This window comes from Gouania willdenowi, chromosome 20, assembly GCF_900634775.1.
Source record: "Gouania willdenowi chromosome 20, fGouWil2.1, whole genome shotgun sequence".
NCBI lineage: Eukaryota > Metazoa > Chordata > Actinopteri > Blenniiformes > Gobiesocidae > Gouania > Gouania willdenowi.
The window spans coordinates 22,799,382-22,812,634 of record NC_041063.1 but is presented as its reverse complement, the minus strand read 5'-3'; the positions used below and the strand labels follow the sequence as shown (position 1 = coordinate 22,812,634).

The window sequence follows — 13,253 nt, the reverse complement described above, 5'->3', positions numbered from 1 at the left end:
GGGCCATGAGTTTGACACGTGGTCTAGATTTAAAAAAAAAAAAAAAAGCAGCCTCAACATGTTTGATTGTTTGAATAATTAGTGAGGATTGCAGGAGGCATCTTTTCTCTCCAAAAATTGTGCGTTTATCCTCCAGTCGGCGCAATTCGAACTCTATCTGAAAATGAAGCACATATTCGGACTAGAGCTGAGCAATATATCGGGTTTTCTATTTTGGCGATATACAAAATTACATAATTACTTCACTAGTAAGAAAATGTGGCTTTTGTTGTAAAATGTAGCTACTTATTCTCTCCTATTGTCAAAAGTGATAAAATGGCCTCTACAGCATAAAATAATCCTGTTTCAATAGATTACAAGAAAATGTAGTATTTTTTTTTTTTTTTTTGGCAACTGTACTGTTAATTTGTCGTGAATTTGTCCAAAAATAGTCCAAAAAGGAACTAGGAACATTTCCTGATTATTTTAAAATTAATTGTTAAATCTTTCTGAGTACCCCCTGCAATGTGCTTCTATACCCCTAGGGGTACACATACCCCTGTTTGGGAACCACTGCCTTAGAGGAAAAAAAAGACTAAAGTGACACATATTATGCAGCTGTTTGTTTATAAATGTGTTTGTGTGCCACTTTACATATGCAAATTTAACGCAGAATTGTCTTTCTGGTCAGACTTTATTTTCATTTTTTCCCTTTGGTGAGACTTTGAGTTGAAAATATTATTAATTGTATCTTACATTGCCATTTTGAGAACAAATATCGAGTTGGCTTTGTGTGGATTCTTCAGATCTAACGTGAAGATCCTGAGTGTCAAAGGAAAATGTCAGAGGTAAGTAAGACCTCGAGCAGAAATGTATTTATTCTGAGCCCTGAATCTCTACTTTCTTCTTTTAAGGCCACAGTGAGGGCATCACTCTGGAAATACTGACTCAGTGATGCGTTGCAAAGGGAGGAGTTTTGGAGCCCAAAGGGTCAGAGGGACTCTATTTTTATAAAGCATGTGTGCACGGCTGGTGGGACCGTCCCAGACAAAAGAAAGCCAGGCCCAGTCAGGACCTCCTCTTGGGCACTAAGGGTTTTATTCAGATGGATCTAAAGACAAAGATGTCCTGGGACATCAGCTTGGAGAAGTTGTACGACATCATGACAGATGTGGTTCTTCCTCTGAGGTTTGTAGTTAGAATCCTGAAGTCTGTCCTGGAGTTGAGCACAGACCTACTGGGAAGGATTTTAGGAAGTAGACTGGTGAGGAAGCATTTCCACCTCCTGCTGTCAGGGATGCTTCTCTTTGGACCTGCGTTCAGCCTCTGGGCGTCAAACTACAGCATCTTAACCAACGCCAACAACTACCTGTACAGGTGAGAGCTTTGGAGGAGGAGCTTAATTTTCTTTCTTTGTATCTGCAGATACAAAGACATTTCAGATCCATAATTCTAGCAACATATTTCAAAAAAGAAGAAAAGATGAAGTTGAGGTTTTATTTATTCAGACAACTTTTTTCAGGAACTTTTCTTTGATCTCCTGACATGTTTCGACTGCTTGTTGTCAGTTTTCCTCAGAGGCATCTACTCATTGCTTTGATGTGTCTATTATATTTACCTATGGAAGTGTGGTTATTTTCCGTAAAATCGTTCCATTCTCCATTCCCGTGGACATGTTATAGATTTTCTTAAAATAATCAATTTCATTGTTAAATTTTAAACCACAAGTGGTTCATATCTCATCATTATGAGATACTAAGCAAAGAAATTAAGTACATTTTAATCTCAATGTTTTGCAAAAACTATGAAAGTCCATTCCCGCCAGGAGAAAAAAAATCAATAGGAAAAGTAAAATAATAATAATAAATCTTAAGTCATAATTATGTGATACAAAGTCATAATAAATATGACTTAGATATTAAGTCATAATTATGAGATACTATATCGTAATTATGACTTAGTATCTTGTAATTACAACAAGTCACAATAAATATGACTTAGATACTAAGTCATAATTATGAGATAATATACCATAATTATGACTTAGTATCTTGAAATTATGACAAGTCACAATAAATATGACTTAGATACTAAGTCATAATTATTAGATAATATATCGTAATCACGACTTAGTATCTCATAAGTGTGAATTAGTATATATCATAATTGTGAATTAGTATCTCATAATTATGACTTAGTGTCTAGTAATTATGACTTTTGTAATTATAAGATTATGAGATGACTTAGAGATATGACTCTAGTATTTCATAATTACGAGTTACTATCTCATAATTATGAGATACCAAGTCATAATAAACATGACTTACATACTAAATCATAATAAACATGTCTTAGATACTAAGTCATAATTATGAGATACTATACCATAATTATGAATTAGTATCTCGTAATTGTCTTAGTATCTTATCTTGCAATCATGACTTAGCATCTCATAATTATGACTTAGTATCTAAGTCATATTTATTGTGACTTGTCATACTTACAAGATACGAAGTCATAATGTTTTCCCAGTTGTTGTTTTCTGTGTCTCAAAGGTAACTGGGATGAATTCTCTGACATGTTCCATTGCAAACTCTTCACAGAAAGTTCCTGAAGTCCGTGTGGGGCTGGACCTTCCTCCTCTCTGGCTCTTTCATCATCCTCCTCTCCCTCTCCTCTCACTGCTCCTTCTTCCTCTGCCTCAGACATCTTTCCAGAATAATCCTGGTGGGTTTCCTCTGGGTGGGCTGTAGGAAGGGTCTGACTTTGCTGGAAGATACTACAGGAAGCTGTTATGAACCTGTGGACTCCCACATCTCTTCCTCATCATCATCATCATCATCTCTACTCCTCCTCCATGAGGACCAAACCAAGTCCTCCTGTCTGAGGGCCAACCTGCAGTGGAGAGGGTATGAAGTCTCCCAGGAGGTGCTGGTGCTCTGTCTGAGTTCTCTGCTGCTCGTGGAGGAAATCTCAGTTTTCGGGCGTCACGTGGCCCAAATGAAGACCCCAGACCCCTCTTTGAGGATCATTTTCCTTCTCTGTGTGGTTCTGTTGCTCCTCTGGATGTTTCTGCTGCTCTGCCTGCTTGCATACTTCCCCAAGTTTCCATCCCAGCAACTAGGGGGCGCTCTGGGGTACCTGGGGTGGAGGGTCCTCTACCAGGGTTGGTACCAGCTGGGCCCCAGCTGGTCCTGCCCAGGATTACCAGAACCAGGACCAGGAGCACTTTTAACCTCCAAAGACTCAGAAAAGCATAAACTGTGTGTGGAATAGTAAGTTTGAACTTTTAAAGAGCTTTAGACATGCAACTTCCTCTTCTGGCCCGCCACAATAAGAGCCCAGATTCAAATTACATTTGCACTACCAAAAATAATAAAGCAGTGTTTTTCAACCTCGAGGTCGCCTGAAATGTCTAATTATGGAAGCCCATTATTGTTGATATTAACAACTTCAGGCTTAACCATAAAGTTTTTCATTGTATATATTTTTTTATACATTTTAGGTTTTTATGTCCTTTTTGTCATAAAACTAAATTTTTTCAATGAGAAAAACAAATTAATTCAAAAATAAGGTGCAAAGTGAAATATTTGGGTAGGTCAGTAATTGATTGGAACATTGATTTTGAGGCATTATTACTTATTACTATCAATGAGCAAATCTACACTCATTGAGCTTAGGTACTAAAACAGTACCTTCCAAATGTCATACTCCAGGGCACCCCACATGGGGTCCTGACCCCAAGGTGGAAAAACACTGATCTAATCTACGTAATTGGTTCATTAAAAACTCGAATTATAGGTTTGATTAAAACAGAATTGACACTATTTGAAGTTTTGTTTTTAGTTTAGAAAATACAGTTTATTGGCACTAAAACAAATAAACGTGTCCCACTTGGTGATAAAAAGCATTGTGTGAAACAATCCAGGAGGACATAGAGTAATATTGTTGCTTTATTTGGTAATCTGAGACAGGAGGAAACAGTAGGTGCTCTGTTACTGGCTGAGTGTCATGTGATGCAGGATGTAGCGGCGCGTTAAAGAGAAGCCTGACAGGTGATTTCTAGTCTTCCTCAGTAGATCAGCGCTTTCCCGTCTCCTCTGGGCTTCTTGATCTTGTCGTAGTTCTTGGTGATGATATCGAACAGCACAGCCTGAGAGAGAGAGAGAGAGGACATGAACACACACAGGAACCTGTTAGAAATGTGATGACGTCAGAGTGATAAAAGAGCAACGGCCAGCGATCGCATCATGAAGAGCCTTTCATCATCAGCTGAGACGCGTCGGCTCGTTTCAGGAGGAAAATGAGATGAACCCATTGATGAACGAGGAGTTTGACAGAAGCTCAGCAATTAGTTTAATTACATCTTTATTAAAGAGAGACAGACTAAGCTCAGCTGCTGTCTGGACACGTCTCCAGTCCAGTTAGGTGTGTGTGTGTGTGTGTAATCACAGTGAACAGGCCAGTCACGACTTACATATGTGTTGCGAATTTCCAAAACCACCAGGCGGAGCTCGTAGTACTGGAACAGGTCCAGCTCATGAACCAACTGTCTATAATCTCCCTAAAGGAACAAAAAAAAAAAAAACAACTTTAGATGAATGCACACACTAACACTGACAGTTTGTAAAATAAACACACATTATCTTATAAATATAATTATGATAAATAAATTGTATACATTATAACCTATTTTTATGCATTTTCCTCATTGTGTGCGGCCGTAATTGTTTTATTTATTTAATTCAAGATATTAAAACACATTTCTTTCTCCTCCACATTGAGAGAGAAAAGAAAAGTACAAAAAAAAAAACAACCTCTAACATCTTTGGATTCAGTGACTGCTTTACCTTGTGGAAAACAACCATACATTTGGATATTTTAACTTTTATGTAACCTATTTGCAATTTCCATGATAACTTATATAACACCCAAAAACGTAATTTAATTTGTTCTTTGTATTTGAATTCCTTCAATAAGTATAGAAGCCTCAATATAGGGCTGCACGAAAATGACAATCACAATTATTTTGATCAAAATTGTGATCACAATCATTAATCATGTTAGGGTGAAAAAACACTGTTTATTACACTACTTTTAAACAAACAATATGTGTACAGTGCAAAATTAAGCTTTAAATAAGAATTATGCTATATATTAACCCAAGAATTTAAAATGTACCAAAGGCTAACAAAATAAATACATTACTAAATGTAAATATTGCAGACGAACAGATTTGTTCAATCACGACCACCAAAACCATGATCAAGAATAAATTTGATTAATTGTGCAGCCCTACCTCAATATCTGATGCTTTTGGACCAAAAATCATACATTTAGTTTTGCCAATATTTAATTAAAGTCATTGCAGAGAGTTTCAATAGAATTGTTGTCAGTGAGTTGTGTCTGTGCACAGTTAATGATAAGATCTATTAAGGTGCCACGACTGATTCCACCTATTGGTGCTACTTTTATTTTTGCTTTATTTGACGCATTAATGAGTAGGAAATGACACAGACATGAACACAGCGTGACATACTGACCACGTGGGCTTGTTTGGAGGCTTTGGCCACGGCGTCTCCTCTCTCGCTGTAATACCTGCACAGACCACAGTCAGACACAGTTAAACAGCGACTGCATGAGCCAATCACTCCAATAACTTTGTGTCTACATTCTGTGGCACACACACATACACTTCCTTTGAGACGTGCAGCCAAGGCTTGATGTCTCATTTTAATCACAGACGGTTCACTGCTGTCCTTAAATGCACCGTCTGAGGCTTTACGCTCTGACACTATGATTAATAAACACCTAATGAACCTCACTAAGTTATGTGTCTCTACATTTCAATGTGGTTAAAGTCTCTAAATCTACACAAAGCAGAAAAAACTAACCCCAAACACAAAATGTGACATTGTCAGATCCTTTACATGAAAAACATACCTGGCTCGAGGTGTAATGGTTGGTGTAAGTAATGCTGTGGGCTCTTACTTTGAAATCTGAGTCTGGAACGCTTCGATCTTGGTGCGAGTGTTTGTCAGCAGCTCGAACACTTTCTCCTGTTGAGAAACATTCACACAATGAAAACAAAGTTTATAATAAATAAACACTACAGAGGCACCAAATACTCAAAGAAAACTGAACCTATAAGATAGTTTAATTACAACAAAAGGACTTTGTCTGTTTGTGTTGTTGATTTTTGTCTGTTTGTTGTTGTATTGTGTGTTGTTGTTAGTTTCGATTTCATTTTGTATTATTTTATGGCCATTTTGTGTATTTTTGGAGTCATTTTCATGTAATTATTTTGTCGTTCTGTGCGGTTTGGATGTAATTTTGTAAACTATAAGTTTGTATATTTTTTCTGATGTTGTGGTGTTATTTTATGGTAATTTTGTGCAGTTTTTTAATCATGTGTTTTTAAGTTGTTATTGTTACTTTTGTAGTTGTGTGTTTTTTTAGGTTATTTTGTTCGTTTGCAGGCCACAGTCTGCCGTAGACCAAAAAAACATAATTTCCTAGAAATGTTAGCTCATTTTTGTATTTTTGGCATCTTAAAAATGTTTATTTGATGTAAACATTAGGTTTCTGAACAATTTGAAAAAACACCACCACCATTTTTCAAGCAAACAGTGGTTTAAAAAGACAGATGCTTACTGGTATCTCATAATTATTAATTGCAAACATGTACTCTAACTGCTTGTGCAATATTTAACTTATTTAACACCATCCTTTTGACACTTTTAAATAACAATCTGTTATAAATGTGTTTTATGGAGGAGCTACTTATCAGAGAAACCACTTTCTGACCTGAACGGCCACGCCAAAGTTGTTCCCATCTTCAATTTGTGGAATCTGGAGCTGCACCCACATCGACACCTGCACAGGAGGAAGAAAACACGTTCACACACAAATCACATCAATACTACTACTACAGCCAAATTTAAATCCACTTTGCACAAAAAAGATGGAAACAACATGACACAAAACCCCAATTATTCAATAGGTTATTTCATGTAAATAAAAACATATTAAAAAAATTCATTAAATGTAATATAGAAAATTCAACGACACACTTTAAATTATTTAAATAAATATATAATATTCTGTTTGAATTCAAACCTTTTTAAAACAAAAACTATGACCAAAAATAACTGACTCATAATTAAATTTATTGCAAAAACTGTAATGGAATATATGCTATTCACTTTTACTTCTAAATAAATTCAAGAATTATATATATATATATATATTTTTTTACATCACCTGATTTCTTTGATTTTCCTCATTATTTAGATTTTTGCAGTGCTTTCAACTGCAATTTTTTCATGGATTATTAGGTTTATTCTCCTCCTGGTTGCTCGACAAGGACTTTTAAAGAAAATAACTTGACTACACCTGTAGTATTTATATAATATTTTGATAGAGCTTGCAATTAAAATCCACAAAGGTGTCCTTTAAATCTGACTGCCATTATTAAAAAAAAAAAAATCCATATATCAGGTCGATATATGGATTTTTTTTTTTCAATATCAGCCATCAGCTGATTTTTTATTTATTGTTTTATTTAGCACTTTAGAGTAGCCATTCAAGCACAAAAAGAACATAAAAAAATAATATAAATAATAGCATATACATGGGAGAGGTAGAAGCCAATAAGCTTACAAATATAAAGCCGATATAATCGGATAAGGATATAATGTAATAGTGCCAGATCAAATATTCTTATCATATTATATCATTAATAGATAATTATTTTTATTCTACTATTGCTTTATTGGTGTATAATTTAATTTCTAATACATACATTTATATCATATGAGTGTTTCAATTGTCTTTCATAATCAATGTGCTTTAAAAAAAAATCAAAATCAAAATAGGCTTTAGATATCGGCTGAATTTTTTTTTATTTTATTTTTTTTAAATCAGTATCTGCATCGGCCTTTGAAAGTCCCATATTGGTCGACCTCTACTTTGTATGAACACACACACACACACACACACCGTGTTGAGTTTCTCCTTCAGTGTTTGGACTTCAGTTTTCACTGCCTGAAGGAGACTCTCCACTCGCTCGTTGCAGCAGATGGGACCACACGGAGGCCCTGAGCAAACAAACAAACAAAAAGCATGAGATTATCCAATATTAATCCATGGGATAATAAACGGACAGAAATTGTTGACTAACACTAATCCTGTGCAATAAGTTTTCAGTCAATCGTCGGCACTTTACCATTGTTTTAAATGTGTGTTTTATACTTTTTTACTGTGTTTTTACGCTTTAATTTTTAAAGCCTAAAGTCGAGCCTTGTGCGAAAAATTTCATCCTCGTATGCGCCTACGGCGTGTATGTATGAATAATAGAATAAAAACTATCTTATCTTATTACTGTTAAATCTTATATTAGTAAGATGATACAATATTCATGGGATAATAAACAGACACTGATTATTTTCACTTTTGCACAAAGTGGACAATATTTGTATTTTATATTATCTGTATTATCTTACAGGACTGCGTCACCACAGAATACGTCAATTAATGAATTAATTATTTATTTCTATTGGTCCGACGCATGCAGGATTTATCAGCTTATAGATAAAAATCTATATGTGTCCTATAGGATGTCATCAGGTAAATGAAAGATTTGCATCAATGTGTAAAATATTCTCTCTCCTGTCAAAACCGATTGGTCAGGAGGCGGGACTTTCATACTCGCTCATATCCTAGCCAGAACAAAACCTACTCCTGACCATAAGTTACCGAGGTGATTTAGCCTGGTAAGAAGTTAGCCAGCGTCATAGTACAGCACACAGAATAAATCCCTGAAGTTAGCGCAATAAGAGGCAATCCAGCTTCGTAGTACAGGCTCTATGTGTATAGTTATCCTGTTTTTAATTGTGGTGTTTTTTTAGCCTTGTTTTAGGGGTTACAGCAGCTGGGAAGCCCAATAACAACTAGTGTGTTCACCTGCATCCTCCTCCTCTTTATCGCTGTCCTTGTCCTTCTTCCCCTCCTTGGCCTCTTTCTGTACGTGAGACCAAAGACACATACAGTCAGAGCAACAAAAACACCATTTAACTTCATTAAAAAGGGATTTACACAAGATCAGGTTATATAATGTTAAGGCTGCTTTAGTATTTTGATTTTCATATAAGCTGTAGGTTGTGTGTTACTGTGTGTTGATATGACTCTTTCAATAAGAAATTAGTCTGATTTCTAGAGGGGTCAAAGGTCTCACCTCCTCCTTCTTCTTGCGTTTGGCTTCTTCTTTGACAGGATCCGGCACAGGAATATCCAGCGGTGCCTTCAGGGACTCCAGGTCATCACAGCTTAAAGACGTCTGTGCACAAACAAAAACCATATTTGCTTATTTTTTTACCCATTTTCTGCAACTCCACCAAACTTGCAATATTTTTTTTTTATCTATTTTCATCGTTTTTCTTGCCATATTGTTGCTCCTTTTAATGCATTTTGGCTGAAATACTCCCATTTCTGCCACTTCTCCATCCACTTTTCTGCACATTTTTCCAACTTTCAAGACATTTCCGTCACTTATAAAACCTTTTCCAAACTAATGTTGCATATGTTGACCCATTATTGTCACTTTTAAACTATTTTCTCCATATTTCATGCATTTTTTTTTTTTTTTTTGGCCAATTTAACCACATCCACAATTTGTCATGCCCATTATTTGCCAGTTTAAAATAACTGTTCCAATATTGACACTTTGAACTGATCTTACCACTTTTACTGTCCATTTTCTGTCCACTGTAATCTCTATCTCTTTTAATGATGCGTTGTTGATGACATTGATCATCTATACTGTTTATATTACTCATAATTGGGATAAAGCAAACAAATGTCCAGTATTTTAACATCAATGTTCAACTTTTATTAATTTACAAACCCAGGACTGAGTTAAAAACCACATCAGACCGACCTTCAGCAACATTCCCAGCTCTTCAATCTTCTGAGGGAAAATCAATGAAATCAGCTCTTCTGCCTGTTTCACAAAGAGAGAAAACATCAATCACACTGACCTGTAAAATGACATTAATGAAGTCTTTGTTTTTACCTCCTTTGACAGATTTTGGCAAAAAACTTCCACCTGCAAAGAAAAAAATAAAAATAAAATAAACTATGGTTTTAAATCATGAAGGTCCATTTTCATGTTAAATTTTGCATTAAATACCTAAAACTTCATACACACATGTCAACTGTTTACACCTCCGTTTGTTAACAAAATCACAACAATTTTGAGCTAACAAAAATGTGTTTTAAACCAATTATGCCCCCTATAATAACAGTAAATACATGCAGAGGGGCCTGCTCACCTGTTTCTTTGACTCCATGTTAATATCCATTTAAACTAGTTTCGTCTCTGTGGGTAAAGCAAAAAAGCTTTTTAAACAAGTTTTATCACCTCCAAACACAGCGAATGACACGAAAAGAAGCTTTTGAAGGTGAAATTCAAAACGCAGACGGATACTCACAATTAGTCAGCAAAAACAGAAAGTGAAAGCGTAGATAATTTTCACAGTTCCGGACTTTCCGCAACACGAAGCGCGAGAGGCGCGTTGCATTGTGGGAGTTGGAGTTTAATCTAAAAACCTGACCGTAGGAGGCTCAAAATTAAAACAATTACCGTGTGAAATTACGTAATGGAAACTTACTATCCACTTACATTTTACAATTCCCAGAAATATTATTTTAAAATTATTATTTTTTTTTACAATTTATGTATTAATATTTAATTATAACCAAATAATATAAATACAACTACTTCATCTTTGTTTATGTTCTAATCATTCAGTCAGTACAGTTGCATAGATGATTAGACACTTCAAATTAAGATTATCATTATGTTTTAAATACATATGTAATCTGTTAATCAGCATTTATATTTTTGTGGTTATTCTGTAATTACTACGTCTTTTTTATCTTTATTTTTATTTTTTTACAGTGTTTGGTCAGTTAATCAATATATATTTTATGGATTAGATTATTTGCAAATGCATATTTCGGTAAACATTTTTTCATGATTCAACAGTATATTTTCAATGATATTACATGGTCTGTATACTCAATAATTTAATTCAGCATATGTTTTACTACAAGTTGTGATCTACGTGTGTTGTTGTATTTTTTTTATTTTTATTTTAATTGTTTTACGTTATCTTTTTACATGTATTACCTCTCTCTCTTCCCCTCATTATCTCCTTTTGAGCGCATCTTGTAGATTGTTACCTTTTGTTCCCTCTTCTAATTGTTTTGCAAAATGTGTTGACCTTCTGTTGACCAAATATTGTTTACAACATGTGTATAATAATATATTCACATGGTGGCGCTGTTTTCCTCAGTAAAAGTAAATAAACCAGCTCAGTAACTCAAATAAACTACTTAGTTTGTAGATAATCAAAAGTAAACATGAACATTTAATTCATGTATTTTTTTAAAATAGTAAATTACTTTTGAATTACCTCTAATGCCTATATTAGAAAGTAAATATATAACCTGAAAGTAAAATAAAAAGTAAACTTTGCAATGATCCATAAATCAACTTTAAAATCCAGTTTTTTAGCTGTCATTATCATGATGATTATAATAAATATCCCAAATTAAACTTTCAATACATTTTGTCTTTATTATTCAATCAACAAAAAAAACTTAAATAAAAAAAACCTTTTCAATAAAAAAATGTTTACTTCAATCAAAAATAATGTAAATAATATTTAAATTAAAAAAATAAATTTTTTCTTTGATTAAAAATGTTTTTCGATTAAAATGTTTTTTGAATGAATAATTAAGACACAAATGGAAAAAAAAATTCAATCAAAAAAAGTTTACTTCAATCAAAAAAAAAATGTAAATAATATTTTCAATCGAAGAAAAAATGTGTTCAAATGCAGAAGAAATATTTGAGACCCAAATAATTGCATTTGAACACCTTTTTTCTTTGATTGAAAATGTTTTTTGATATATATATATAATTTATTTGATTGAAATGTTTTCTTTTTTGAATTAATAATTAAGAAATAAATGAAAAAAAAACCAAAAACATTTTCAATCAAAAAAAAGTGTTCAACGGCAATTATTTGGGTCTCAAATTATTATTATTATTTTTTTAATTTAATGATAAAAACACAAATCAACCTCCATAGAAAACAAAATATAGAACAACACTCCAAAAAAACAACAACAGATTGTTTCACACTGAAAATGCCAGCAGGCTAATAAATTAAATAAAGCGAACAAGTGATAATTCTGAATAAGATGTTTTCTTACAGATTATTCATTAATTTTTTATTATTTCTCAACAAAATATAGGTAAAATTCACCGTCAAAATTCACTGTAGGAGTACATTGTATCTGACATTACATTATTATGTTTTTTTAGTGTGCTAGAGTAGGGGGTACATGGGTTCAGGTTAAATGGGGTACGGGACTGTGAAAAGATTGGAAACCACTGTCATAGAGCATTAGACGTCTTTGTGTCTTCCTGACTCACCATTATTTGTGTGCACAGTCTGGTCTGACCTGAAATACATACAGGATGCTGTGTGTGTGCAGAGAGGACGTCAGAGCCTATCAGGGTAAACACACACACACTCACACACACACTACTCAAGGTTGATCAAAGGTCAAAGATTGAGCTTCACGCTCCTTGATTATTTGATTTTATTGGGCAAAGTCTGCACTGTTTTTCAGATGAGCTTATAGGGAAAAACAGGTTAAAGGTGTCTGTAAATACATGGCAGGTTTTAACTGAAGCCCTCCTGTTGTGTGCATGAGTGGCTTCACGTATTCATCCTACAGTGGGAAATGATTAACCCTTCTTCTGTTTGTGTGCTAAATTTGTTTTTAAAGGATTTAATCAATGACCAAAGGAGTCATTATGGAAGCAAGAGAGATAAAACATGGGTCATTCCATGTTATTTCAAGACATTTTTAGGACATCCCACACACTTCGGTCTAAAAAAATTCAGAATTTTTTTTTTTTACCAATTGTTCCCTAATAATTCAGTTGGTACACTGTAGATTTTTAGTTTCATCCGATTAACACCTTTTGAGATATTACCAATTTAGTGACTGATGTCGATTTTCATGCGTCCTTATTTTTCTTACATTTTCAGCTTCCAATATCTCAAAAATGACACAACATAGAAAACTGTAATTTGGTATAGTAATACAGCTCCACCTACTCTCTCAGAATATATAAAAATATATACTATACATCCTATCTGGTGGACATGCCAGCTCCTCAAATCTGAAAAAAA

General features: G+C 34.1%; 2 protein-coding genes across 2 annotated transcripts; one reads left to right on the top strand and one right to left on the bottom strand.

Moving 5' to 3' along the window:
* Positions 1–646: 646 nt before the first annotated feature.
* Positions 647–4,577, top strand: LOC114454390 (fat storage-inducing transmembrane protein 1-like). The gene is made up of 3 exons (XM_028434833.1): positions 647–827; positions 894–1,356; positions 2,583–4,577. The coding sequence occupies exons 2-3, from the start codon at positions 1,085–1,087 to the stop codon at positions 3,253–3,255; spliced, it is 945 nt and encodes a 314-aa protein (XP_028290634.1). The 5' UTR covers positions 647–827; positions 894–1,084; the 3' UTR covers positions 3,256–4,577.
* On the bottom strand, positions 3,915–10,563 carry psme1 (proteasome activator subunit 1). The gene is made up of 12 exons (XM_028434841.1): positions 10,470–10,563; positions 10,311–10,357; positions 10,052–10,084; positions 9,917–9,979; positions 9,215–9,316; positions 8,944–9,001; positions 7,981–8,078; positions 6,787–6,855; positions 5,971–6,038; positions 5,523–5,577; positions 4,457–4,543; positions 3,915–4,132 (listed from the first exon to the last, which is right to left on the bottom strand). The coding sequence occupies exons 2-12, from the start codon at positions 10,338–10,340 to the stop codon at positions 4,052–4,054; spliced, it is 744 nt and encodes a 247-aa protein (XP_028290642.1). The 5' UTR covers positions 10,341–10,357; positions 10,470–10,563; the 3' UTR covers positions 3,915–4,051.
* Between the last annotated feature and the right edge of the window lie 2,690 nt (positions 10,564–13,253).